The following is a 26,761-nucleotide window of genomic DNA, read 5'->3' as shown; positions in this document are numbered from 1 at the left end:
TGTGGAGATGAAAGAGTAAAATGTCCATTTCATTGAAGCTTGTTTTGAACCAAGTCTTAGATTGACTGGGAACAGACACAGACGCACTGATGTTGTACTGCTGATAAAACATGGACTTAAGTCAGCTTATAAACCCAGCAGAGAATGTGCAGATTCTTGGCACTGAAAGACAAACTTCCCAGCGGGCTTCATGCAGAATAGAGTAAATGTCAGAGTGTACCTAGGTGCATGGGCTGTACTTGACCTGAAGTTCAGAGCAAGTGACTGCAGTGTGGCCACCTCGCCTGATGTATCATGAATCTCATGATATTTAGAGTCGTGTGATTAGGAGTGAAGGTCAGCTTCCATTAATAACACAAGCAAATATGAGTTTCTAGCCCTCATGCAGAAAGACGTGATAATGTGGCTCCGAAAGGCCCAGTACCCGAAGGCAAGGAATGATTTTTAAAGCAACGAGTAACCTGATTTTGGGTACCTGATTTGTGATTTTTGAATACTTGGGGATGTCAATACTGTGAATGTCATGCAAAAGGAGGGGCTGCAGGGCACAGGCTGAACCACCCAGCTGGTCTGATTGACTGAGAATTACTAGGGCTGGTTGAACATTTTCTGTTGAAAAAAAATTTTTTTGATGGAAATTTGTTTAAACAAAATTTGTCATGCAAAGTGTTGCCTTTCCTTGAACACTTTCAATTTTTCTGTCAGAAATCTGAAAATCTCAAAACTGAAAATTATTGATCAAAATCTGAAACATTTCAATTTTCATTTCTTTGACAAAATAAACCCAGATTTTCTGTGGGGGGGAACACATTGTCCAGCCAGCTCTAATCGTTACCCCAAATCTATTGCTATATAAATGTTGAACAGGACTGGCACAAAACATGGGCATGTAAAGTAACTATGGCTGTGATTCTGAGAAATCAAACCCTAGAGGAGGGGCCCTGCTTTGCTATTAAGCTGTGACAAGATGATGCACATAGCTGGGCACTGCAGTGATCCACAAGGGGCTGTTCTGCAGCCAGGGCTTCCAGGAGCCCAGCAGCACATGGCCCAGCCCCTTCCCATGGCCTCATCCTCTACACAGTTCCTTTACTGCAGGACAGAGGGGGCCATAGGCAGGTGCACACCACCTGGGGGCAAGGGAACACTCTGGTGCAGGGTCTGTGGCACAGAGGATTGGAACCGGGAGCAGAGAAGAACCGGGGTGATTAAGCCAGGATCAGGAGCAGCTATCCCGACCCTGGCAACTGAGATGTGAACCCCTTCTCAGCCTGGAGCCAGCTGCTCCTCCACCTGAGTCTCAGTAGCTCCCTGAGCTCCCCGTACAGAGCACCCACCCTGCTCTCCTATCCTTGACATCCTGCTCCCCAGGCAGAGTTCCCACCGCCACCTCCCTCAACATCCAGATGTCCCTGTCTGCCCCGGCTCTCCTCACTCCCCAGGTGTCGTATGGTGCTCAGTATGGTCAGGTTTCACTCTGCCCACCCCCATTCAAAGTGAACGTTCACCACCTCTGCTCGGGGGGCTCTTTGGTTGTTTTATGCTGGTGGCCTGGCATGGAGCAGCAGGAATGGGACCAGCAACTGGCCCTCAAGTCTGTGAGAGGAGCATGTTCTGTGTCTTTTGGGGGAAATGCTGCCCGGGAGGCCTCCCCTTTCTAAAACTCTTGCTCACTGGCTGCACAGAGGATAGTTAGGACAGTCGTGCAGAGAAAGTGAGTCTCTACAGCCTGCTGTATCTCAACAATGGCCAGAACACCACTAGAACATCCTCTCAGGCTGTTGGGAAGTTGCACGTGGCCCCACTAAGACCAGGTGAAAGAACATTGGAGCCAGGCTGTTCTCCTCTTGCTCTCTTGAGTAGAGCCTAATGGACAATCTTTGGGTTTATTCATTGCTCAGTAAGTTTGGGGACGTTCCTGCTGCCAGCCCTATATCTCCTTATGTCAGATTGTCCCCAGAGATATCCATGTGCAGACCGTATAGACGTTAATGGGCGTTAGTTGGAGGGACAATGTGGCCTTATGCTATAGCAGAAATATACTGTAACTGGTGGTATTAGACCTGACTGTGCAGAGGGCTCTTTGGAGACTGTCAGGATTCTCCCTCCTTGCACCTCGGAGAGGTGTGGTACAGTGGTCATAAAGGGGTTAACTGGGTTGATTTGGAACATGCTCCACCCCTCCCTTACTTCCTGTGTGTTTCTCCTCTCACTCCGCTTCCATAGAGGTGAATGAAGCAGCACACTCCCAGCCTGCAGTACTGTAAGCAAAGTGTGTTTCTTGTGCACTAAGGGGTCCCTTTACACGAGGAAGGAGACAGAGGAGTAGCTCAGGAGCACTTCACGCTGGAGGCAATGGGCACCCCGGGAGAGAGGCAGACAGCCAGGTATGCATAACGTATGCCTGTTAGAGACTGTACTTGTGCAAGCAGCCTTGTGCCTCAGGCCAGACCGGGCTATGTGCACGGAGATGGCAGGTAGCAGCGCTCTGCTGCCATGGCTCTACCCACTCACAGAGATAGCCCAGTCTCAGTCCACTGGGTCTGCTGCAGAGCCCAGAAGCAGAAGCCATGAATAGGGGAAGCTCTAATCCAGGAAAGCTGAGAAGTGTATTGATATGGGCTGGGACTAGCAGCACCCTCATCAGTGAGGCTAAGCAGTGTCTCCCTGGGCCTGGGCAGGAGCCGTTCCTCCAAAGCGCCATGTGTGAATGGAGCCTGAGCTCCAGCCTGCACAGCCCACGTGGCTCTTGGGTTCCAGACCATGCTGCCTGTCTCCATTAGCAAAGGGAGCCTCCAGACCTCTTCTGCCCTCTGCCACGGCAGGAGAAGTTCCTCTGTATGAAGTTGGCCTTCTCTCACAGGCCCACTGGCTCTAGCAGCAGCTAATGACTGGAGACTCCTTGGCACAGCCTGTCACAAGGCTGAGTGTGGGGGCAGCTGGGTGAGTGTGTTTGGTGGGTTACGCATGCAGGAGTAGCCCCATTTTACAGATACCATAGCCAAGCATGTAGATTTGACAGATCCTTTTTCACTGTAGCTAAGTGGTTGAGACTTGAATCTACTCTATTACAGGTAATCACTAGCAGCCAGCATGGATTTATCAAGAACACATCATGCCAAAGCAGCTTGATTTCCTTCTTTGATAGGGTAACTGGTTTGGTGGATGGGGGAATGTGGTGCACATAATATACCTGGACTTCAGCAAGGCTTCTGCCACAGTTCCACATGACATTCTGATAAGTAAGCTGGAGAAATGCATTAAGTGGATACACAATTGGTTAATCAACCACAAACAAAGAGTAACTACTAATGGAATGATGCCAGACTGGAGGGAGGTCTCAAGTGAGGTTCCACAGGGATCTGTTCTGGGTCCGGTGCTGTTTAACATCTTTATTAATGATCTGGATGTAGGAACAGAGAGCAGAATGATCAAATTTGCAGATGACACAAAGCTGTGGGGGGGGGAGGGGGGGGTTTGCCACACTTTGGAGAACAGAGCTAAAATTCAGGGGGATCTTGATAAATTGGAGAACTGGGCTATAGACAACAAAGTGAAATTCAACAAAGACAAATGTAAGGTGCTACACTTAAGGAAGAAAAACCAAATGCACAAATACAGAATAGGGAATAACTGGCTTGGCAGCAGCACTGCTGAGAAGGATCTGAAAGTTGTGGTGGATCCCAACCCCAACATGAGTCAGTAATGTGATGCTGTTGCAAAATAAAGCAAATGCTACTTTTGGTTGCATTAACAGAGGCATAGCATGCAAGCCACAGGAAGTGATAGTACTGCTCTATGTGGTGCTGATTTTGCCTCAGCTGGAGCACTGTGTCCAATTTTGGTCACTAATGTATAGAAAGGATGTAGAAAAACTGGAAAGGATCCAGAGGTGAGCGACGAAGATGATCAAAGGGATGCAAGCCATATGAGCAAGGCTGAAGGAAGGAAGTATGGTTAGTTTGGAAAAGAGGAGATTAAGGGGGGAACATGATAGTGGTCTTCAGATACTTGAAAGGCTGCCATAAAAAAGATGGAGAAAAGTTGTTCTCGCTTGCCACAGAGGACAGGACAAGAAGCAATGGGTTCAAACTACAGCACAAGCAGATTTAGATTGAATCTCAGGAAACATTTCCTAACTGTAAGAACAGTAGGACAATGGAATGCTGCCTAGGGAGGTCATGGAAGCTTCTTCACTGCAGGTTTTCAAAAGGAGGCTGGATAGCCACCTGTCTTGGATGGTTTAGACCTAACAAATCCAGCATCTTGGCAGGGCGTTAGACTAGATCAGTAGTTTTCAAACTTTTTCTCTAGCAACCCAGTTGAAGAAAATTCTTGATGCCTGCAACCCAATGGAGCTGGAGATGAGGGGTTTGGAGTGTGGGAGGAGCTCAGGGCTGGGGCAGAGGGTTGGGGTGTGGGGGTGAGGGCTGCTGGGTGGGGCCAAGAATGAGGGTTTCAGGGTGTGGGAGGGGGCTCTGGGTTGGGGCAGGGGGTTGGGGTGCGGGAAGGGGGTCAGGGTTCTGGGCTGGGGGTGCAGGCTCTGGGATGAGGCCAGGGATGAGGGGGTTGGGGTGCAGGAGGTGGTTCTGGGTTTGGGGGGGGCTTAGGGCTAGGGCAGGGGATTGAGGCGTGGGGTTGGGGCATGGATTTACCTCAGGCAGCTCCTGGTCAGCAGCACAGCGGGGGTGCTAAGGCAGCAGCAGGTCCGGCTCTTAGGCGGAGGCAAGTGGCTCTGCGCAGCTCTCACCTGTAGACACTGCCTCCCAGCTTCCATTGGCCGAAAATCAACCAATAGGAGTGTGGAGCCAGTGCTTGGGGTAGGGGCGGTGCGCGAAGCCCTGTGGCGCCCCCACCCCCCCAGGAGCCGGACCTGCTGCTGGCTGCTTCCGGGGCACAGCGCGGTGTCAGAAGAGGTAGGAACTAGCCTACCTTAGCCAGGCAGCACCATCGCTGGGACTTTTAACTGCCCGGTCAGCGGTGCTGACCAGAGCCGCTGTGACCCAGTGCCTTACAGTCTGTGACCCAGTACTGGGTCATGACCCGCAATTTGAAAACCACTGGACAAGATGACTCTTACGGTCACTTCTAACCGTACAATTCTATGAATCTATGATTTGAGTGCTATTCCCACCTCTTGTATAAGGGCTCAGTTTTTCTTCTTTACCATGGGAAGCCTTGAAACTTGCCTCCCTTATAGGAGAAGAGTATAACTCTTTGCTTAGTAAGGGCTGTGACATACACAGAATTAGTAACGCCACTGAGAGAAGTGGAACTTGAACATAGGATCTCCTGGCTCCCAGCCCAGTGCACCTGCCTTTAGGCAAAAGGATATGTTGCTAGGTTAAGGCAGCAGCAGGAGAAGTGATTTTATCTGTGGCCCATCTGGAGGGGTTGCTCTGGTCTGGGTGGCTATTTCAGGAGACTCAGCAGGCCCAGGGAATTTGCTTGCTGTAGATGGAATGTTCAGAGTTTAGCGACAAGTTTGTAATGAGAATGTGCATATGGTGGTGGGGGGAGGCTTATAACTTGGCCAGATCTGGCCGTAATGTTTTGGGATGAAACCTGAAAAAAGCAAAAGAAATTCAAGCCAAGGCAGTGCCCAAACATGGAAAATAACAGTCCAGATAGTTAAAATGTGGAAAAAAACTATAAGCAGTTGTAATTAAGGGGTTGTAAATGACAGTGTTAGGCAATCTTAATCTTAGAGGCTGTAAGTGCTCATGGTAATAATAATCATCATGAATAACTACTCCTGTGTTGGATTGGTGATGTGTGGGTAACACCCATCTTACTTAACCTCCAGGAAGCTAGTACCTCCAAACAGAATCTGGTTAGAGCATCTCCAGCACAACATCTTCTATAGGCCTTTAGGAAAGTTTGATCAAATTGTATAAAATACCGACTACGCTTGAGAAGGGAGACTGGGAGCTTCTGTTAACTCTAGCATAACAGGAGAACAGGGGGACGTGAGGTGTCTTGTGATATCTGCCACCTTCGCTTCCAGCAGGCAAGACACCAGAGCATTCTCTGTCACTGCATACCAGCTGTTTATATTCCAGGTTATCTAATCCCACCAGCACAGCTAGTCTTACTCTCCCAACTGTTACGACCTCTTCAGCGAATGACAAATTGTCTGCTTCCTCTATCTCAGTCAGCAGGCGGGTTGCATCTAGGCAGCGTGTGGCCTTCTATACCACCTTAGCGCCCTTCCCTCCTAAGACTGGATTCCTCAACTAGACGGCAGGAAAGTTGGTTCTGATTTGGGCCCTTTCCACAATGTGCCTAAACGGTGTTTCTGAAAGCAGTTCTGTCTCTCTCTGCTCATCCAGTTCAGCAGCTCTGGCCCACAGACACTGCATGTGAGTATTAAGGGTCATGAGCTGCTGGCCCTGGGCACGCACATATACCACTTGGGCAGACATTCTGAACTCTGCAGTAACTGGGCAGTGCCCCCTTGGTTAGTCTGCTGCTAGTCCTCTACCTCCACAGTCAGAGGGAGTTGAAGCACCAACTAGAGCTACAGTATGGCTTTTCTGTGGTCGACTGAAGCATTTAGGGCAGTAGCTTTTAATTCGCCTAATTGTCTCTTAGCAATGAAAGTCAGAAACCTGCTGCCTTCAGTGCCCAACTCCCCTGTGCTCACTCTGTCAGTTGCTCCCTCCCTTGGCCGGGGACCTCTCCTTATGGAAGAACTGACCAGCAAGGCCTCAAGACTTGCTACTGCTTGGCAGGGAGGGGTGACAGCTGCCCAGTTTTGTGCAGTGCCATATGTAACATTTTATACAGATTTTAATGAGCTAATTTACACAATTGCAAATAATTTGAGTGTAACCATAAGTTTCAGCTGATGTATTGCTGATGAAAGGTGGTGGCCTGTTTGGCCTCTGAGGTGGATCCCCACCTCAGAGAAGAAGAGTGGCCTTCCCCCCAGGAAAGGAGAGGGGGCCACACAGACACTGATCTAAAAGAAGCAAAGCAAAACTATGAGGCAAGAGCTGAGGTCAAAGGTGTAGAAGAAGGGAGCTAACGGGGGTGCCATGCAGAGACCCCAGAGAAAATGTCCAAGGAGTTGATGGTCACTGCCCAGTAGAGTTCTGCCTGGTTGCAGGAACAGTCAAAAGCAAGGCAAATGGCCCTATAGCTAGGTCAATGCCAGGAGCAGGTTCACAAAGCATCTCTGGAGTTTGTGGGTTCTTGGATGGGGTGACCATAATGAACATGTGAGAAGAAAAGGGGCTGCAATCTGGAGATAGGCAAGTACCGTGGTGCATATATATTACAATACACTCTTTTTAATTACATAAACACATACGGCATTTTTCCAAAAGGGGCATCAACAGGGTTTGAAGACAGGACTCTCTAAACGCTATCTCTTGAGCCCAAGGAGTAACTGCATGCGTGTGACACAAACCTTCCAGCACCTTACACAACTATTTACAAGATTCATAGATTCCAACACCAGAAGGGACCATTGTGATAATCTAGTCTGACCTCCTGTATAACACAGGCCACAGAACTTCCTCAAAATAATGCCTAGAGCAGATCTTTTAGAAAAACATCCAGTCTTGATTTAAAATGGTCAGGGATGGAGAATCCACCAGGACCCTTGATAAATTGTTCCAATGGTTAATTACACTCATTGTTAAAAATGTATGCTTTATTTCCAGTCTGAATTAATCTAGCTTCAACTTCTAGCCATTGGATTGTGTTACACCTTTCTATGCTAGATTGAAGAGCCCGTTATTAAATATTTGTTCCCCATATGGGTACTCATAGACTATAATCAAGTCACCCCTTAACCTTCTCTTTGTTAAGCTAAATAAATTGATCTCCTTGGGTCTATAAGGCATGTTTTCTAATTCTTTAATCATTCTCGTGGCTCTTCTCTGCACCCTCTCCAATTTATCAACATCCTTTCTTCTTGAATTGTGGACACCAGAACTGGATGCAGTATTCCAGCAGCTATCACACGAGTCCCAAATACAGAGGTAAAATAACCTCTCTGCTCCTCCTGTCCAAGGATTGCATTAGCCCTTTTGACCACAGTGTTGCACCAGAAGCTCATGTTCAGCTAATTATCCACTACGACCCTCAAATCTTTTCCTGAGTCCTTGCTTCCCAGGATAGAGTTCCCCATCCTGTAAGTATGGCCTACATTCTTTGTTCCTAGATAGAGACATTTACCCCATTAAAACATATATTGTTTGCTTGCACCCAGCTTACTAAGTGATCCAGCTCACTCCGTATCAGTGACATGTCCGCTTCATTATTTTCCACTCCCCAAATTTTTGTGTCAGCTGAAACTTTATCTGTGACGATTTTGTGTTTTCTTCCAGGTCATGAACAGAAATGTAAAATAGCATAGGGCCAAGAACAGATCCCTGCAGGCCCCCACTAAGAACACACCCGTTCTACTATATTTACATTTTCAGACCCCTCAGTTTGCCATCTTTTAATCCATTTAATACATGCCATGTAAAGACAGCAGTGGCAAGCTGGGTATCAGGATACTTATCCCTGTGAGGGGAGTGTGGTTGAATGGGTGCAGTAGTGCGAATCAACAGTACAGCACAGCAAAAGCAGGGTGACTTACCGGACTAACTTGGTTGGCTCTGCCATAGCTGGGCTATGGATTCTGTTCCCAGCTTTGCAAGAGCTGGGACCTTCTGCAGCTTCTCAGTTACTTGATTTGTAAAGTTGAGGAGAATGATTCCTAGGGTAGGGATATGAGGCCTTGGTCAATAATGAGGGTTGGGAAGTGCCCAGAAATAGTAGCAATAATTAATAGAAAAGGTGAGAACAGAGCTTATGGTCTCCTGGGTATTATGGTAATGGGTCTTTGGAGAGGGACACTCTCTCCAGAAACCATGACAGTGCAACATGTGAAAAAGCGCTTTCAGTTTACAGACTGTCTGGTGAAAATTGGGATGAATGGCAACCTTACCTTGCTATGTATTTTGGAGGGCGTGCCTACATATTTGGTGTCCTGGAAGTAGAATGGTATGAGTCTAGTAAATTGGGAGCAGAACGTCACACTAAATGTCATCTAGCCCTGAAATTTCAAGCTCTCAAACAGTGGTGGTGGTCGTGATTGGGGGTCAGAAAGCACCTCAAACACTTTTGCAGTCATCTTTGAGTGGAATAGATGACATGGATGATAGGCGTAAGCAGCAGCAATTAAGGAAGGTGCTGGCCACAGAAAGGTCGTGTCATATGTAGAAAATGCATAGTTGTTAACTGTGGTGATCAACTGCCCTGTCAAACAGCTGATCATTACATCTGAAATTGCGAAATTGCCATGGCCAGTTCCTTGCTGACCTACACATCTTTCACCGGATCCTCTGGGATCTTTTTATGGGGCTGACAGCTACCGTTGTCATTGAGGTACCCGTGGCCCAACCCATGGAAAGAGTACAATTTTAGACTACAGCGGCTGATTAACTTGGTGTTTGATGTATTTTGAGACACAGAAGAGGCACAGTTTTCTAACAATTGATGCAATTTAATGAATGACGCACTATAGAAAATAGAAACTAGCTGGGCGCTGGGATCCAGATGAGAGCCATGTTCCATGGAGCCATGAGAGGAGGCCCTTTCCCTCACACACAGTGCCTTCTTTGGCTTATTTTGGCAGCATTTGCTGCTGCTGGAACCAAGGGAACATCAGTATGTCGAAAGAAGTTCTAAGGGGCCATTTTCTTTCAAATGTAAAGCTGCACAGAAAGTCTTCCCGGCCTGTCTCCTCAGGAAAGGGTAGCGTGACAGACTCAGAGCTCACCAAGCATTTGCAGATAGAGGTAACATACAATGTCACAATTTAATGCTCTGAAATCTGTACAGAATGCAGAGTTTCTGGGCCTCTGTAGATGCTGGATTTGCTTGGTTTTATTGGACGTCTTTCTGGATTCTTTTCTGCACACGCTGTGTCTTTTCTCGCAGGGTTTGGCTGCTAATTCCCGGGAATAGGCTTTTCAGAATGTTGCAGTACACCATGTACAGCTCCGGGTCTATCTTGGGCATGGGGGCTGAGTTTGAATTGCAGGCCTGTTCAGTGACAGAGTGCTGCAGCAAGTACACATCACTGAAGAGAGCAGTTAGGATTTTGTGTGCCGCTTTGTAAGGGTCATTTTCAAACTGCACCATTGCCTTAAGCTCAGTCAGGGTATAGCCACTGTAACGCTTGCTGTCTTCTGTGCGAGGTGGAACAGTCTCACCAATATGTCTCACCTTCCACTTCAGGCATTTCAGTTCTTCTTTTACATCATCCAGTTCTCTCTCCATGGCTTGGAATTCCTTCAGGGTTACAAATCTCCTGCTGAAAGAGATGTTAATAATAGATACAAGGTGGGAGTCAAAGGACGGTCGGTGTTCATTCAAAATTAGCTGCTGGGTGGGATTATCAGTACAGGGTTTGGGACTCTGCACAGGGGCCAGCCCCAAATACCCTCAGTCTGGGGCCATTCAGAGCTGTAGCTAAATGCTTGAATTTTGTCATTAGTGGGGCTTGGGCACTGTCCTAGTGAGACTCTCTCCGACCCTCCAAAAGGTATGTCCTGAGGGAGCTATCCAGCAAGATCTGGGGGTCACCGCATAAGTGGGGCTGGGGTAGAAAGAATTTGGGAGAGTATGTTTGTGAGTGGAGGAGTGGTTGACATAAGGCGACATTCCATCAGGAAGGCAGGGCATCCAGCACTATATGGCAGCAACAGCCCTAGCAGTACTCTGGAGGATTGCTCGTGTCTGGGCTGTGGCAGTGCAGACAGGGTGTAGGAGGGAACAATGCATATTGGGGCTGGGAATACAGTCATGGGGGGCATTTCCTACATGGGCATAACTGCGTATTGGGGCTGGGGCTAGGGCCTGAAGCCATGCACCGTGTGGTTGCTAACTGAGGAGCTGCATGCAGCTATGGGCAATCCACGCTGTGGCTAGGGTAGAACACAGAAGGACCAGAGATGCAGCCAGAACTGGGTCATTACAGCAGGCCAACTGCACATTCAGGCTATGGACGTACACACTATAGGCCAGACTCACTGTCGCCCTCTGGGCCCTTTGTATCAGCAACCTTGAACTGGAGAGCAAAGCTAGCCCTCTGAGCAGTGTGCATTACATGTGCTCTGTGCTTGATCCCTAGAGGAGGTGAGTCTGTTAAAGCGGTCAGCTGGCAGGGTTGCCTCAAGCTGCAGCAATTCACATGTATAGCTTTGGAGATCCCTGGTTCCATCCTTGGTATGTGGGCCAACACAGTGCCTACCACATTAGCACAAAGACCCAAGTGGCAAATAGTCCTGGCACAGAAGGCACTGGGGGGTGGAAATCAAAGATTGGAGGAGGCATGGCCAGGGCAGTTCTGCCCTCCTTGTTCTCTGAAGTTGTGGGGGAAGAAATACATTTTCCCATTGTAAAAATTTCCAGTGGTGCTTATCCCAAGGGTGGAGTTTTATAGCCCGGCCCAGACATCATCCTTAATAAGGAGCTTCTGCTTTGCTGGGTTTGGGGGAAAGTACCAAGGTTACTGTCAATCACTTCTGGGCAAACACACTGAGCTAAAAGAAAAGGAGTACTTGTGGCACCTTAGAGACTAACAAATTTATTAGAGCATAAGCTTTCGTGCATCCGATGAAGTGAGCTGTAGCTCACGAAAGCTTATGCTCTAATAAATTTGTTAGTCTCTAAGGTGCCCCAAGTACTCCTTTTCTTTTTGCGAATACAGACTAACATGGCTGCTACTCTGAAACCTGTCGTTACACTGAGCTAAGTTTCTGATAGCACTCAGTGGCGTCCTGCCCTCTTTGTGACAGCATTGCACATGCTGAGAGGGGGCTCAGGCTGGGACGACTTGGAGGAAGAGCATCATCAAGTATTTCCTGAATGCAGCAACAGAAGAAAATCTGAAAGCCTGGGGTGCAAAGAAAGCCTGGGGGTGCTGTGATTTTAAGGTCTTCACTATTTGGCTGCATTCTGCAAATTCTTTGTTTTTAGCATTTAAACAAATTAAGGGCCAGCTTCCAAGGGAAGTATCTGCCATTTGCTCTTGAGTAGGGGTCTCTGTGCTGGCCTGACCAATTTGGAGGATGGTCAGGCTGGCATGGTGGTAGTGGGAAGTCTCTCAGCTGTCTATCAGATTGGGATAACCCCACCACTCACTGATGTCACTCCCCCATCATGACACCATGTTTGGAGCCATAGTCCACCTCCAGCAGGCTGGGTGGCTGTAGTGCTGCTAAAGGGGCCTTCTGCTAAAAGGATCTAGCTAGACCCTGTGGGCATAGAACCCAGCTGGGCTACCTAGGGTCAGGCACCTTGCCCTCCGAATGCTGGGTCAGGAATTGGCTCTACATTTCTATTTTTTCCCAGTGCAGATGCAGCCAAACCAATACAAAGGGACTGACAGGAGATTATGCAGTCACACTAGGGAAACAGCAGAGTTGGGAACGAGACTTTTCCCAGCCCCGATCACCTCACAGGTATGATCTACAAAGCCTTTTGGAAAATCTGTAGGAAAGCTCTACTGGAGTTTGGAGCGTTGGTCGGAGCTTCTATTTCATGGCTGGATATCTGCATACCTGAATGATTTGTACTGAAAACTGTGTGTGTGTGTGTGTGTGTGTGTGTGTGTGTGTGTGTGTTTCAAATAATGTGAGCTGGCTGGAGAATGGGCATGGGAGGAGTTAAAATACATTTAAAAATAAACCCCATGGACATTAAATGTGGATATTAATAATCACCAATTTTTGTATCTTTCACAAAAATTCCTTGGAAATTAACTGTCAAAAACTGCATTAATGAAATGTGATAATTGCACACTTAAAAATTGCAGTCAGGAAATGCCCAGATTAAAATTCCAGTAGCAATGTTACTTTAGCTATGGTGCACAAACAGATAGGTAGTGTTTTAGCCTTCTGCTTTTCTGGAGAAAGATGCTGCTTTGTCATGAAGAACCACATTTTCAGAAGCACACAGCATGTTGTGTGCATCTTGGCTGATGAGTTCTTGAGAATCTGGCCATTAGTGTCATGCTGGGATCTGAGGGGAGCTAAGCATTTGATAACCTGACTCCTGATAACCTGACTGCAGGTGTTGAGCACCTGAAAATCGGGTCCTGGCTCTTTGGCAAATCTGGCCCTTGGTAACACCACTGCTTAGGAGGGTTGCTGTGCTGCAGTTAGCATGGCATAGGGAATGATTTCTCCATGACAATGCACTAGAACTCCTCCCATTGACTTCAGTGGGGTTTGGATCAGGAGCTAAGTTTGCTACAGCTTCCTTAAAGCAGCCTGATCCTGCAAACAATTAGCATGTAAGAAACTTTAGCTATGTGAATAAAGTTTCTCCTGTATTTGCAGGATCAGGGCCTATGTTACAGCACAAAACATGCAGCATGACTGTGTTATCGCTGCTGCTCACTAAATGTCCTTCGCTGAGAAATCAAGAGCAACCACTGCCTAGCGTATGTAACCAGATACCTGGAATTGTGTGTGTGAGAGAGAAACAGCCACCTGTCCCATGGCAGTGATGAGTCCAAAGGTAAATTCTCTGAGTCCTGAGGCCAAGATCAGGGAAATAACTCTGCCCTGAGGGAACCTGAGGCAATGTTGAGCAAAGTGATGCCACTCTTTCCAGCTGAGGCCATTGCAGAGCACTGCCAAATCTATGACACCTACCCAAGGGTGGGAAATGCCCAAATAAAGTGCTTGCGAGATGATAGAAGTAACTACAGCCAGGAAGATGGGGGAACTTCTTCCTCCAGGTTATGGCTGCCTGATGGGCTGTGAAAATGTAAAGGACCCTGAGTGGGGTGGAGTGGGGGGAAGAACTGCTGCTCACCTTGTCTCAGTGTGTAGGGAACCAAAGACCAACACAGTGGGGATCCCTTCTCCCCCCAGAGAAGCTGAGGTTAGGCCACAGCGGTCCCCAGGCCCCAGCTTCTGAGGGGGTGGGACACAGAAAAGGAACTGGGCTGTGGGGAAGAATGTTTACGATCTGAGTTGTTGAAATTTGAAAAGATAAAAGGTATTGGCAGTCATGCCACCCAGGGAATGAACCTGTGGGTTCCCTTAGGATGCCAGTTGTGTGCCCTCATTATACCAATTTCTTTATGGGGGAGATGTGACAGATATGGCAGCCCCATGCAGTATCTTTGAGGACCATTGTATTACATTTGTGATACTTTATATAGGATTGTGTTCTACTGCATGGCGGAGGGTTAACATAGTTCCTCCAGGAACTAAAAACAGTGGGGAATGTCCAAGGTGAGTAAACTCCAAAGGTACCACCCCCAGGGGTGGCTTGCATTCACTGGGCCAAACTGGGTTTTCCGGAGACTAGCTATACCAAAGCTTTTGATGTAAAAAGCTCACAACCTTCCTCTTGATTCAGTAAATAGACGGGCCCCTTGGTCCCAGGGTGGTCCCAAGTGTTGTTGAAGGATTGGAAAGACCTTGGCATATCAGACTGCCCATGTGGATAGTGGATGATTCCTGGTATGTGTAGTGAGCATTACAATCCTGTATTGTTTTTGGCATGGTTTCCCTGTGATGCTCGTATCCTTCTAATAAATTTGCTTCCTTTGGTAGAGTCATGTGGTCACTTGTACCCGCTGGCACAGAGAGGTCATAGCCCTTGGAGAGAAAACACAATACAGGCGCTGGCCATTAGGCAGCCTGGCTGGCTGGGGATATCTCAGGGTATGGCAGGGAGCTGAGCAGCTTTCAACTCCCAGTCAGAAGAGAATGGGACATAGGTCCCTGCTCAGACACAGGAACTGGCTGGAGGCCTGAGACCTGACTGGGCAGTCCTGGAGTGGACCATGAAGAGGGGGTACAGGTGCAGTTACCCTGAAACTGTAACATCCATGACTCGTAAAGTGTGGCCTTTTCAGTGATTGGAGCGCTGCAGTGTTTGCAGCTTAAATACAATATAAGCAACTATTTATATTCACAGACAAACTGCGCACAGCACTTAGGAGGAGGAAGCCCAACAGGTGTGCAGCCTTGACCCCAAATTAAAATACCAACCCACAGTGAGTGCAACTTCCCAGAGCTGCACTCAGGAACCATCCTACCCACTTGTGTTAATGAAGCCGTCCCAAGCACAGTATAGAAAATAGCTCACCTGTGGGTCTGTCTGCTGCTTGATTACAAACTGATTTATTGAACCAAATACCAGCTTGGCTCCCAACTGTCAGTGTAACAAGGGACCATGAATATCTCTGGTACGCCATGTTTACATCATTCACTGGTATAACTCTGTGCACTAACTGCTTACTCAGTTATTTTTAAAAAAGAATAAACAAATGAATTAGTGACCTCCACGCTGGGACCCCTAGTGCCTGTCTGATCTAAACACGTTACCCAGATGCATACCTTTTGCAAAGGGGATCTTCATGAGTCGGTTCAAGACGCCTTCCTGTAGGTGTGGACCCAGAATTGGAGTAGCCAGCAGATTGCAAGCTATCACTGGGGTTCACTGTCACTTTAGGCCTTGTGCTTTTCCTGCTTGGAATCACTGTGTGGTCTGATGGTGAGGCTTGTAGAGTTTGTGCTGTGTGAGGACTACAGGAATATGAGGAGGTCAGATTGAGTCCTGCCTGGGATTCTGGGTCTTGCTGTGGATTGGCTGAGCTGGATGTTAGATTAGGTCTGAGGCTGGCGGAATAAGATGATGTATTTGGCCTTGGATTGGTTGGACTGGAACCTGATGTTGCTAGTTTTGGATTCATTTGCTCCAATGTTCTAGGTCTTGATACTACTCTTGGGGCCAATTGAGTGATGTGAACAGCTTCCAGCATGGTTGGGTTCTGCCACATGGAGGTCTGGCTGACAGGCTCTGATGAAAGCGAGGCATTGGTTGATGTATCGCTGGAGGAGCTCGATGTAGAACATGGGGATGTTTTCTGAGCATTGTGGCTACTCCTGGTCCTTCTCACTTTAGTAACGTTTATAGCTGAGTGTTGCGCTGCCCTGAAAAAGACAAGCAAACAAATATTCACTCCTGACTCCGGGCCTGTGCTAAGAGCTGATATGTCAGTACAAGACCCATCGCCCATGAGTATTACACCCATGATTCACCTATCTCTTTTGTGCCATATTCCCCCCAATTGGTCTCCAAGGAAGAAGCAGTTTTACAAAAAAGCAGCCACTATGAGACTCATACCCAGCATATCAACATTTCCCATCTTCTCAATGACTTAATATATGAAGACCTTTGTTGGGGAATCCAGGAGCCAGGCAGCAGTGGGGGATACCAAATAAACACTGACTAATGCTCCAGCGATGGCATATGGATGGACAGCTGAATGGAAGGGAGCCTGGCTGAAATGCAGACCTCCCCCATGCCTAAAGAAGTCACTCCTGCTCACTCTTGTAAAAGGCAGAGCCTCCCTCCTCGTCGCAAACAATGGACTCAGCGGGGTACCGTAACAGGTGAGTCCTGGCATAACGCTATTGTGGGAATTCTGGCCGCAAGCAGCTCCACAATCCCCTATCCCAGATGGTGTCAGAGTTAGACTGGCCTGGGGGACTTTGTTGTCCTGGTAGACCTTGCAGATGACAGTTCTAGTTCATTGGCTTGGGTTGTCATGGACCTCCTGGTGGTCTCTGCCTCCACTTATACAAGATATGCAATACCGGCTCGGGTCTGGGCTGTGGCATAGTCGGGTATTGCGAATATGCCACTGTTGTGGTCAAATAATTACCTCTAAGGTGAGTCCCCATTCCTGGCAGGGCAAGGACCTGTGACATTCCCTGCTCAGAGACCAGGGTTCCTGCTGGGGGAAAATACTTTTGTTCCTGTAGGCCGGTGTGGACAGCCTGGTGCAGCATTTTGATGGCATCCTTGACTATTTATGCCCTGACCCTTGGCTCTTTCTCGGCAGTGTCCTTGCACTTCATCATGGTTCCCAGATGCAGTGGCAGGGGAGGCGACTGGCAAGCTAGTGGTGGAGGGGCCTCACTGACTCATGTCACCAGTATCGTGGCAGGTTCATGCAAGCCTCTGCTATTGCTCAGTTAAGGAAGGGGAGGTCTTTCCTTCTTTTCCTCAGCCACGGGAAGTATAGAGTCCTGACCAGTGTAACTGTTCCAGGCACTGGGACAGCTGACTGCCACAGGCTGCTTTCCCCAGGCTGCACAGCCAAACCAGTCTCACTGAATGATGTGCTCTACAGTTAATTTTCTCTTGGGCCCCTGAGAAGCAGGAGGGAGCATTAAGTACTGCCACCCTGGCTGAGCTGTATTCAGTCTCTCAAGACTCTGATGCGCGGGAGGAAGGCAGAGATATTTGAGATCTGGCTCCTTTGTGCTGTACCAGTGGTTCAGGGAACCAGAATCTAGCTGTAACTGCACATCTTAGAACCCCCCAACCCAGCATGTCCAGGGAGGAGGGGTGGTGTTGGGGGCAGGGAGGAGGTGGAGCAAAATGCAGCCCCACTGTGCTAATTCTCAGCTGTTCTATGGTCCCTGAGTAAGTTAGAGCAGCTCCTGGACAGACAGGGCCAGAGCAACTGCAGTTTCAGACACAGGGAGCCAAATACAGCTGCCTGATACCTTCTCACCCTTCCACTCCCTTGTGCATTAAGTGCAGGACAAAATCTAGGCTCAGGTTCCTAAGGCCACTGTCATGCTGTCTGGAATGGCTCACAACACTGAGTGCCAACCTCAGGGCAGACTGTCAAAAAGTAGGGCAGAGACCCCAAGCTGGTGTGTTCTATAGATAAATTTCACCAACCCAGTAACAAATGTGAACTCTTGGATCACTGTAACAGTCTTACCATGGAGTCACAGACAGTCCTCTTGGGCTCTGCAGTTTAGCCTGCCACCAGGCAAGCAGGATTATGTGATAAGTGGTCAGTTCCACCAAAGATCACTCAATATTCAGGTTACTCCCAGTCCCAAGAGACCCGTCACTTACCCCAGGTCAATTTGTCCCTTAAATCTCACACCAAACACAATGCTCATAGCCAATCCTATAGTAAACTAATTAAGAATTTATTAACTAGGAAAAAGAAAGGAGAGAGTTATTTATGGGTTAAAGCAGGCAACAGATAAGCACAAATGAGTTTCAATCTCTGATTCAAAAGGTGACAGAGTTGTAATAATCTGTCACTTCAGAATGTCGTTCAGGGCTAAGCATGCCAGGTAGCATGGGGATCTCTTTGCTTATGTTTAGGAATCTTTGCCCTTCAGCGTCCAGACTGCATAAAAGTTTCTCCTTGTCAGGGATTTTTATCCTCTCCACTCTGGAGTCCAAATTGATGGGATGAGTTCATGTGCAGGTCTCTTCTTTCTGGAGGGAGTTAGGAATGCAATCAATGGGGCCTCTCTCCTTTGAGGCTACACAATACCTCATTTGCCTTCAATGGTCCATCTTGTAACTTTATCTTAACCAATGCATCTTTTCCTATTTAGTGAGTTACACAATTACAGAGGTTTACAATGCAAATACTCAATTCAACTTTACACCATGGGCTGTAGAGGTTATAAGTGAAATCAATATAAAGCCTAACCACTAGACACATTCTTATCAGCAAAACATCTAATCTCTATTATGATGATGCTAACACACAGGGAAGCAAGACTGGTTTCCAGCTATGCATTTGTAAGTGTTCAGTGAGGCCTGGGGCCTTGGCATGAACTGATACCTGATCTGCCAGCATCACAGCCACGATCCAGCAAAGCACTTGAGCATGTGCTTCATACCCCTCAATTTCAACAGGACTATCCACATTCTTGGGGGCCTTGCTGGACAAGGGCCTAATCTGCGAGTTTAAAACAAACAAACCTTTTGTACTGTCTTAGTATAGCTGAGATACTGACAGAAGGGTGCTCTCATGGACATGGTACACCCAGCTTAGCTCTTTAGCAAGGAAACCCAATAGGGGTCCCTGTGAAAGAAAAGAAAAGTGGAGAAGCTAGAACATGCCATCTAGGGCAGAGCAGAATGCCTCAGAAAAGTCCCATCATCCTGAGCTGTGACTCAGCAGGGCCAGGGAGGGAATCCTACTTGGACTGCCTGCTGCTTGAAGGGAGGGATGTCACTGTGCAGCCGCAGCCAGGAACTTTGTCCAAGTGGAGATGGGTTGGCTGTAGGCCACCTGAGTCCCATGGGAAGAGAGCGATGTCACTTCACACAAGGACAGGAGCTCGGCCCAGAACAAACCCAATATCCCAGAGCCACTTGGCCGGACAGTTACAGGGAGAGGGAGAGCCCTTAGTGTCCACGGAGGAGTGGGCAGGTGATGGCCCTGACAGAGTGAGTTCATAGTGCCCTTGGTGGCCTGGGTGTGGTGGGAGCCCAGTGTCTTGTATGGATGGGTGGGTACTCAGTGCCCTTGCTGCTTTGGGTGGGGCAGGGGGGTAGTCAGTGCACTTGGCGTCCCATGCAACTTGTGGCTCAGGGTTGCACGTTGTTTTCTGTAGCTGGAAGGAGCCAGCCAAATGCAACCTGTACCTGGGGCATGGCAGCAGCCAAGCTGCCTCCGCCCTGGAGAGTCCTGGTCTGACCAGGGAGCATGAACTGCCAGCCAGCACAGCAGAGCTCAGGACTCCACGATTGCACTGTATTCAGCACTGCCACCTGTGGGGGTGGGAGGACATACCCTACTTGGGACTGAGAGACTGGGGCTATTGGGGTTTTTAGTGGCTTTAGAGAGCATTAACCTGTATATTTAGGTGCTGGGCACATTGTACCTTTGCTGGGGGGACCCTCCTTTGAATCATCCTCCATACTGATAGAGGCTTGTCTTGGCGCAGATAAGTGTTCTCTTATTGTTAACTGCAGCTTTTATTTCTGGGGTTAACTCCTGCTTCCCCAAGAGGGGTTGGGGTATAGTGGGAAATCCGTGGCATATGGCTTGGGATCTGGGGGCCCTCCCACCCCATGCAGACATCGCCAGCCTAAAGTCATTGCTAAAATATTCCTTACCACAATGACAAAATGATCATCTTCCCTGCTCTACTCCCCTCTTGTGAATATACTACAGATTTAAATGATCATAAACCTTAAACAGTTTCTGATTGTTTTCCTCTACTAACAGCAATCTGAAACAGAAGGCAAAAGCTTCCACTAAAAGAGGCAAGCTGCAAAAATTCCTCCTCTTTTCCATTACATGAACAATTATACATCTCACAAACAACTACTTTAAAAGGCTCCAAAAACCCAGTGTAGGAGTCATATTTGAAATCCATGGCAGTACACAGTTTTCTTCTGTACAGCCTGGTTTAAGCAACTGTGGTAGCGGATGAGGATAAACCCTGCAACATTCCCATTTCCCCATGATATAGTCTGCTGGGCCTAATTTGACATTTATGATAAAGCATCACTAGTAAATGGTGCCATCCTTTCAAAATTTCTCTGAGGACAACACAATAGACTATTAAATCCAGCCTTGAATTTTGTGTTTAGAGCTCTTTGATGAAGTGAGCTGTAGCTCACGAAAGCTTATGCTCTAATAAATTTGTTAGTCTCTAGGGTGCCACAAGTACTCCTTTTCTTTTTGCGAATACAGACTAACACGGCTGCTACTCTGAAACCTTGATAGAGTTTAAGTATCAATTTTAGAATAAATATCTAGGGACATAAAGCATCTAAGAAAGCATTTATATGGAAGCTCAAAAAAATCTGTGGCCCTTAAAGGAGATATCATTTTTTCTATATACCTAATCCACTGTTCATCTTCTAGAGGGGCTTAGAAATCCACCTCCTATCATCTCTTAACTGGAATTAATACCCTTAGACTTGCTTTGATTGAAAACACATATATAGCAGAAATGCAATATGAAAAATGGCAACTCTGACAGGAGTGGATTCCCAAGGAGACTGCAAATCTCTGTCATCAGTGTAGTCCCTGCTCCTGAGTTCAGAAGTGCTGAGGAGTCCTGGCTCCAGTTCTAGTCAATGGAACTGTGGTTGCTCAGCACTTCTGTACATCCTGCCCTGTATGTTTCGATCTCTAGGGTGAGATATTCAAGGGCCAGGTACCCACAACTCCCAGAAAAGGCAGTGGATGCAGCAGGGGCTCAGCACCTCAGGAAACCAGGCCCAAGAGGTCTTGTAAAAGATACAAGTTGAGTCTGGTTGAGTCAGTCCATTTCTGGATTTATAAGGTCAGACCCTGCCCATGTACCTGGTTCTGTGCTATCCAACATGCCCTTTGCCAAGCGAATCGGCTTATCCCAGGGCCATGGGGAGGGGCACCCTAACTAAACACTGCTCAGAGAAAGGAGAGGATGGCCAGTCCCAGGGCCACCACAGATCGGAATAAACCCTTAACCCATCATGTAGCTATTTCATGGCTTCCAAGGCCAGAAGGAACCACTGCGATCATCTAGCCTGACCTCCTGTATAAGGCAGGCCAGAGAGCTACCCCACAATCACCCCTGGAGCAGCTCGATCAGAAAACATCCAACCCTGAGTTAAAATATTGATATTACCAGAACCATATTGTTTGGGATTCATCCTGCCTGCCCAGGGGACAGCAGGGCATGTGTCCAGGACCCTGCCCGCCCCCCCTCCGCACGATGTGAGCTACCCAGGGGTAGAGTTTGTGCGTTCTGCTCCCCTAGTCACAATGGGGCAGCATCAGCAGAAGGAGCTCTGGGAGGGGGTGCACTTAAAGATCCAGGCTGGGCTTTTCATAGGAGACAAAGGGACTTCAGGCACCCAAACCCCATTCGTACAGGATGGGAGCTGGGCATCTAACTCCCAGGACATCTGAAACCCCCAGCCCTGCCCATCCAGAATGCCCAATAGCTCAGTTGTTAAGGCCGTCTCCTGGCATAGAGGAGATTGCAGTTCAGATCGCTGCTCCACATCAGCAGAGTGGGGATTTGAACTTGGCTTTCCCATGTGAGCACTCTAACTGGTGGGTTATTGGGTAAGGGAGATGGGGGGGCATCACCCGAGAAAGAGTTGGCCTGGCTTAGGCATCCCACTCCAAGACAGGGGTCATGGCTGAGACTGCTGAGTGGAGAGAGGTGCCTCCCTCCAGCCTGGATCCAGGCACCTAATTCCCTTTGAGGCCCTGCTCCCTCAGCATTTCCTCCGGGCTAGTGTAGGACACTCCCTGCAGCGTTCTGGTTTCTGTGACTCTCTTTTTAGGCGCCTAAATCTCCCCAGGCATTGTCCGGGGAGCCAAGGTGTCTAACTTGGGCTTGTGGGTTCTACTAGCTGGTAGGGTACTTAAAAGTTATGCTGAGCATTGAAACACCTGGAGTCCTTGTTTTCTAGCCAGCCCTCTTGACCGTGCATCCCTCCAGATACACTTCATTTGGGCTGTGCAGGTGTAGGATGACAAGGAGCTGGGTACCAGCTGTTCACCATGGCATTACCCCCGGCTCTCCCTGCCACTATCCATGTAGGTGTTCCATTGGGAGTGTAGGCTGATTCCACCAGCATTGCCTTGTGCAGATTTCCCTTGGTGATTGCTGCCGCACACACACCGGACACTCAGTGAACAGCAGCAGTTTCAGAGGAGAGAAGAACCAGTAATGAGGGGCACCTGGCCATGAGTCACAGGGGGTGCCTTTGTGTGCCCTTGGCCATTCACCCAATCTGACACATTTTTTGTATTTAACGCTATTTTAAATGCTACATTTATAACCCTATTGTTTAAAATTAATTTACCTTTTCTCGCTGCTTTTAAATTAAGACTAAAACACATTTGTATCAAAGCGGGGGGAGGGGGGCAAAGAAACTTAGTCACTACCACTTTTCACAGCAGACTTAGTGCCCTATTGCCACCCTTACTTCTGTGCTGCTGCCGGTGGCAAGTGCTGCCTTCAAAGCTGGGCAGCTGGAGCTGTGCGGAACTGCAGAGGAAGGGCAGCAATGCCATCCTATGCCACCCTTACTTCTGCAGAATGTTTGACCTTTGCACTGGGAGGGGTAGCTCCGGGGGGAGGCGGGGGCTAAGGAAAATTTTGGGGTTGCTATCGCCTCCACAAGCCCCCATCCCAGTGCCCTCCTGCCTGTGCATCTGGCTGTTAAATTATCAATTCCTTTTTTTTGCTGAACTCAGTGTTCTGATTGGTCTGTGATTTAATGCAGCTGTTCAGCTGCTGAACAATTAAGCCCTCTAATGTTGTCTCCGTCCTAGGGCCGGCCTTAGGGAAAATGCTGCTCGGGATGAACTTCTATTTTGGCACCCTTTCTTTGGAGGAGGAATTGGGGGTGGAGTTGGGCATATCCTCCTGTACCGCCTTAGGCTCCCTCCTGCCCCCACATCCTCCTCCCCCCTCAGCCTCCCTCTTGCTCCCCACAACCTCTGCACCCTTCAGCCTCCCTCCTGCCCCCACTTTGCCCTGCATCTCCCTCAGCCTCCCTCCTGCCCCTACATCCCCCTGCACTCCCTTAGTCACTCTCCTCTCCCCACTCTCCACATCTCCTGCACCCCCCTCAGCCTCCTTTCTTGCCCCACATTCCTGTCTCCTCATAGTTTCCTGTCCAGCCCTCAAGCTGTAGAACACAGCGACAGCCATCTTTCCTGACTACAGCCTGGCTTCAGTCCCACTGAAAACCATGAGCATTGGTGTCCACCTCTATTATTACAACATTTTGTAACCCACTAGCCCCCTCTTTTTGACCTATGGTCCTTTAGCACAGCAGTTCTCAAGCTGGGGTCCATGTACAGCACGGGGACCTTAGAGACTGCGGGGGGGCGCAAAATATTACAAAAAGGTTTTAAAAATCTCACCTCATGTCTGCATTGCCTAACGATTAAAAGCAGCAAATCTACTATTTCTGTTTACACAACATATTCTGTGGTGCATGAACAGCACCATAGTACATTACATAAGCATCAACATAAAAAAATCGAAAGCAGAAATGCCGTCCATTTTTTTGATGACTGAGATGTCTTTGGCGGGTGGAAGTAGAATATATTTTTACAGTGTGTGAACAAATTAAATTGAAAATAGGTAAGTTTTTAAAATGTCCTCATACTAATATTTCTAGTTGTGTTGAAGCCATGGATAATGCATAGTCAAGTAGTAAGAAACAAATGAAGAACAGAAAGTTTGATGAAAGTTATACTGATTTTGGTTTTATGGAATTTAGTGATGGGTGACTGCAATGCGTTGTATGCTTATAAATCCTATAAAACGAAGCAATGAAACCTGCAAAGTTGAAATGACAGCTCACGACAAAGCACCTTCAGTAGAAAGATAAATCCAAAGACTTTTTTCAAAAGAATACAATCAGCAGAAAACTCAAATGACAAATGTAACATCGGTTCCAGAAAAGGCTCTGAAAGCATCTTTCTTAATAGCACTTCAGACTGCAAAGAGTAAAAATTCCCATAGCATTGGAGACGACCTGATTCCTTCAGCTGCTGTAGAAAAGAGCAACATGATGATAAGTGAAGATGCAGCAAAGAAATTTAAGGCCATTCCACTTTCTAACAATACAGTTAGTAGGAGAATTGACGAGGTTTCAAATGATGTCAAATGACAGCTAACTGAAAGGCTACGTACATGTGAATAGTTTGCAATTCAGCTTGATGAGACAGCTGATGTTGGTAATGCAGCACAATTATTAGATTTTGTTCATTATGTTTGGCTAGGGGACATTTTGGAAGATTTTCTTTTTTGTCAGGAGTTACCAGAACGGACAATGGGTCAGGAAATATTCAAATTATTGGATGATTTCATTAAAGCTCAATTGCTGAATTGGGAGAAGTGCATTGCTGTTTGCAGAGATGGTGCTGCTGCTATGACAGACAATAGGAATGGTGTTGTAGAAAGAATACAAGCCGTAAACCCACAGGTAATTGTAACTCACGGTACTTTGCATCGCCAGGCCCTTGCATCAAAGAGAATGGAATTCAAATTACACGATATGCTAAATGTAGCTGTGACAGTTGTGAATTTTATAAAGTCCTGGCCCTTGAATTCACGCCATTTTTGCAAAGCTGTGTTTAGAAATTGGTGCAGGATATGACAAATTGTTTCATGCAGAAGGGTGTTTGCTATCTCACTGCAGAATGATGGAATGAGTTTTTGAACTTTACAAAGAGCTGCTGGGTTTGCTTTCTGTGCACAATCCCAAGATCGCTGCAAACTTTTCTGACCTGATATGGATCATGACATTTTTAACTGGTTGAATGTGCTGAACCTGTCCACACAAGGGGGCAATACAACCATACTTGAGATGAGTGACAAGACTGCAGCATTTCAGAAGAAAGTAGAGATTTGGCAAACTAATGGAATCTCTAATGTGTTTCTGCTACTGACAGATATTCTCGGTACTAGCAGTATGACAATTGACTGTGTGAGAGACAGGATCATTGTTCACCTTTCAACTTTGGCAGAGTACATCAGTGTTTACTTTAAAAATATAAACTGGAAGGAATATGATTGGGTTTGGGATCCGTTTTCAACTCTTGCTATGTCATGCTGTTTGAGTGGAAAAGCAGACCAGGAGCTGCTCGAACTCTCCTGTGACCGTACGCTGAAAATTAACTTTCAGGAACAGACTCCTTGCCACTTTTGGCCAAGTTTTGTCCAATAGTTGCTGCAGAGTAGCCAATTTTAGTTACAGAAGCAATGGAAGTGCTGCTCCCAACAACATATATATGTGACGCATCATTCCCTGCCATTACAGCTAGGAAGACAAAGTTCAGGTCCCACCTGGAAGTGGAGAATGATCTACATGTTTGCTTGTCAACCATCACACCAAGGATAGACAGACTCTGCAGTAAGACGCAGGCACACCCATCTCACTGATATCGGTAAGTACTCTTGTATGTCTTTTCTTAAAGCTAACAATACATGTTTATATGGTACCACATGTACTTCTATCAATCACTTTTTCTGTTGGGGGTCTATGATTAACACTGCATTTGAAAAGGGGTCCATCAACCAAAAAATGATGCCTTTAGAATATGTGCTAACTGCTTGTGCTAAACAATCTCTTTTACCTGGCATTTTGCTATGACGCTGGGATTACCTTTCCCAGCCCTGAAGAGGAGCTCTGTGGGGCTCAAAAGCTTGTCTCTCTCACCAACAGAAATTGGGCCAATAAAAGTTATTACCCCACCCACCTTGATGCACCTTTATTATGGTCGGCCTCACTTCCCCATGCAAAGGCTGTAGGAAATGGTCGCCGTGTTCAAATTCCTGTTGAAAGTAATGGGAGCTGACAGCCACTTCAAATAAAGAAATATTTACAAATTTGATGCCAGGAATCATGAGATTCCTTTAAAAGCCCCCAGCTAGGTAGGTTTGAGTTGCTGTGAGATTGGGGATGGGATGGGATGTCATTTGGGGGAATGTTCACATTTTTATTTCTGGGCTCTTGTGCATTTGAAATGTTAACTGCAATGTCACATTAGTTGTGGTTTTTGCATTTCACATACAAAGACTCACATTCCACTTTGCATGGGCAGTCTCAGCCTTCTACAGAAGCCAGGCCTGGGGAAGCTGAGCAGCATTTGGCCCTTCAGTAGGAAGGTCTATAAAACACAGAGAACATGCATAATGTTCAGCATAAAGAAAAGGAGTACTTGTGGCACCTTGGAGACTAACAAATTTATTTGAGCATAAACTGCTGTAGCTCACGAAAGCTTATGCTCAAATAAAATTGTTAGTCTCTAAGGTGCCACAAGTACTCCTTTTCTTTTTGCGAATACAGACTAACACGGCTGCTATTTTGAAACCTGTCAATGTTCAGCATGACATGCAAAAGTCAGACAAACATGCAGAACACTGTCTGGCAAGGTGGACACGTACAGCAGCCTTCATGTAATGCTGGGTCATTCCTC

General features: G+C 47.4%; 1 protein-coding gene across 4 annotated transcripts in view; it reads right to left on the bottom strand.

Annotated features, from left to right (window-relative positions):
* Positions 1 to 9,495: 9,495 nt before the first annotated feature.
* Positions 9,496 to 26,761, bottom strand: part of GSG1L (GSG1 like) — a 157,627-nt gene continuing 140,361 nt past the window's right edge. For 2 of the 4 annotated variants that reach the window (XM_038420837.2, XM_038420839.2), the window contains 2 exons: positions 15,369 to 15,965; positions 9,496 to 10,318 (listed from right to left, as the gene is read on the bottom strand). In XM_038420837.2, coding sequence (XP_038276765.1) covers positions 9,889 to 10,318; positions 15,369 to 15,965 — 1,027 coding nt within the window. In that variant the 3' untranslated portion in view covers positions 9,496 to 9,888. Of the gene's footprint in view, positions 10,319 to 15,368; positions 15,966 to 26,761 lie in introns of those variants that run through there. The other 2 variants (XM_038420838.2, XM_038420840.2) reach the window with 2 other exon arrangements.

Source organism: Dermochelys coriacea, chromosome 10 (assembly GCF_009764565.3).
Source record: "Dermochelys coriacea isolate rDerCor1 chromosome 10, rDerCor1.pri.v4, whole genome shotgun sequence".
Lineage (NCBI taxonomy): Eukaryota > Metazoa > Chordata > Testudines > Dermochelyidae > Dermochelys > Dermochelys coriacea.
Note: the sequence above shows the minus strand (reverse complement) of the source record. Positions and strands in the feature narration are given on the sequence as shown.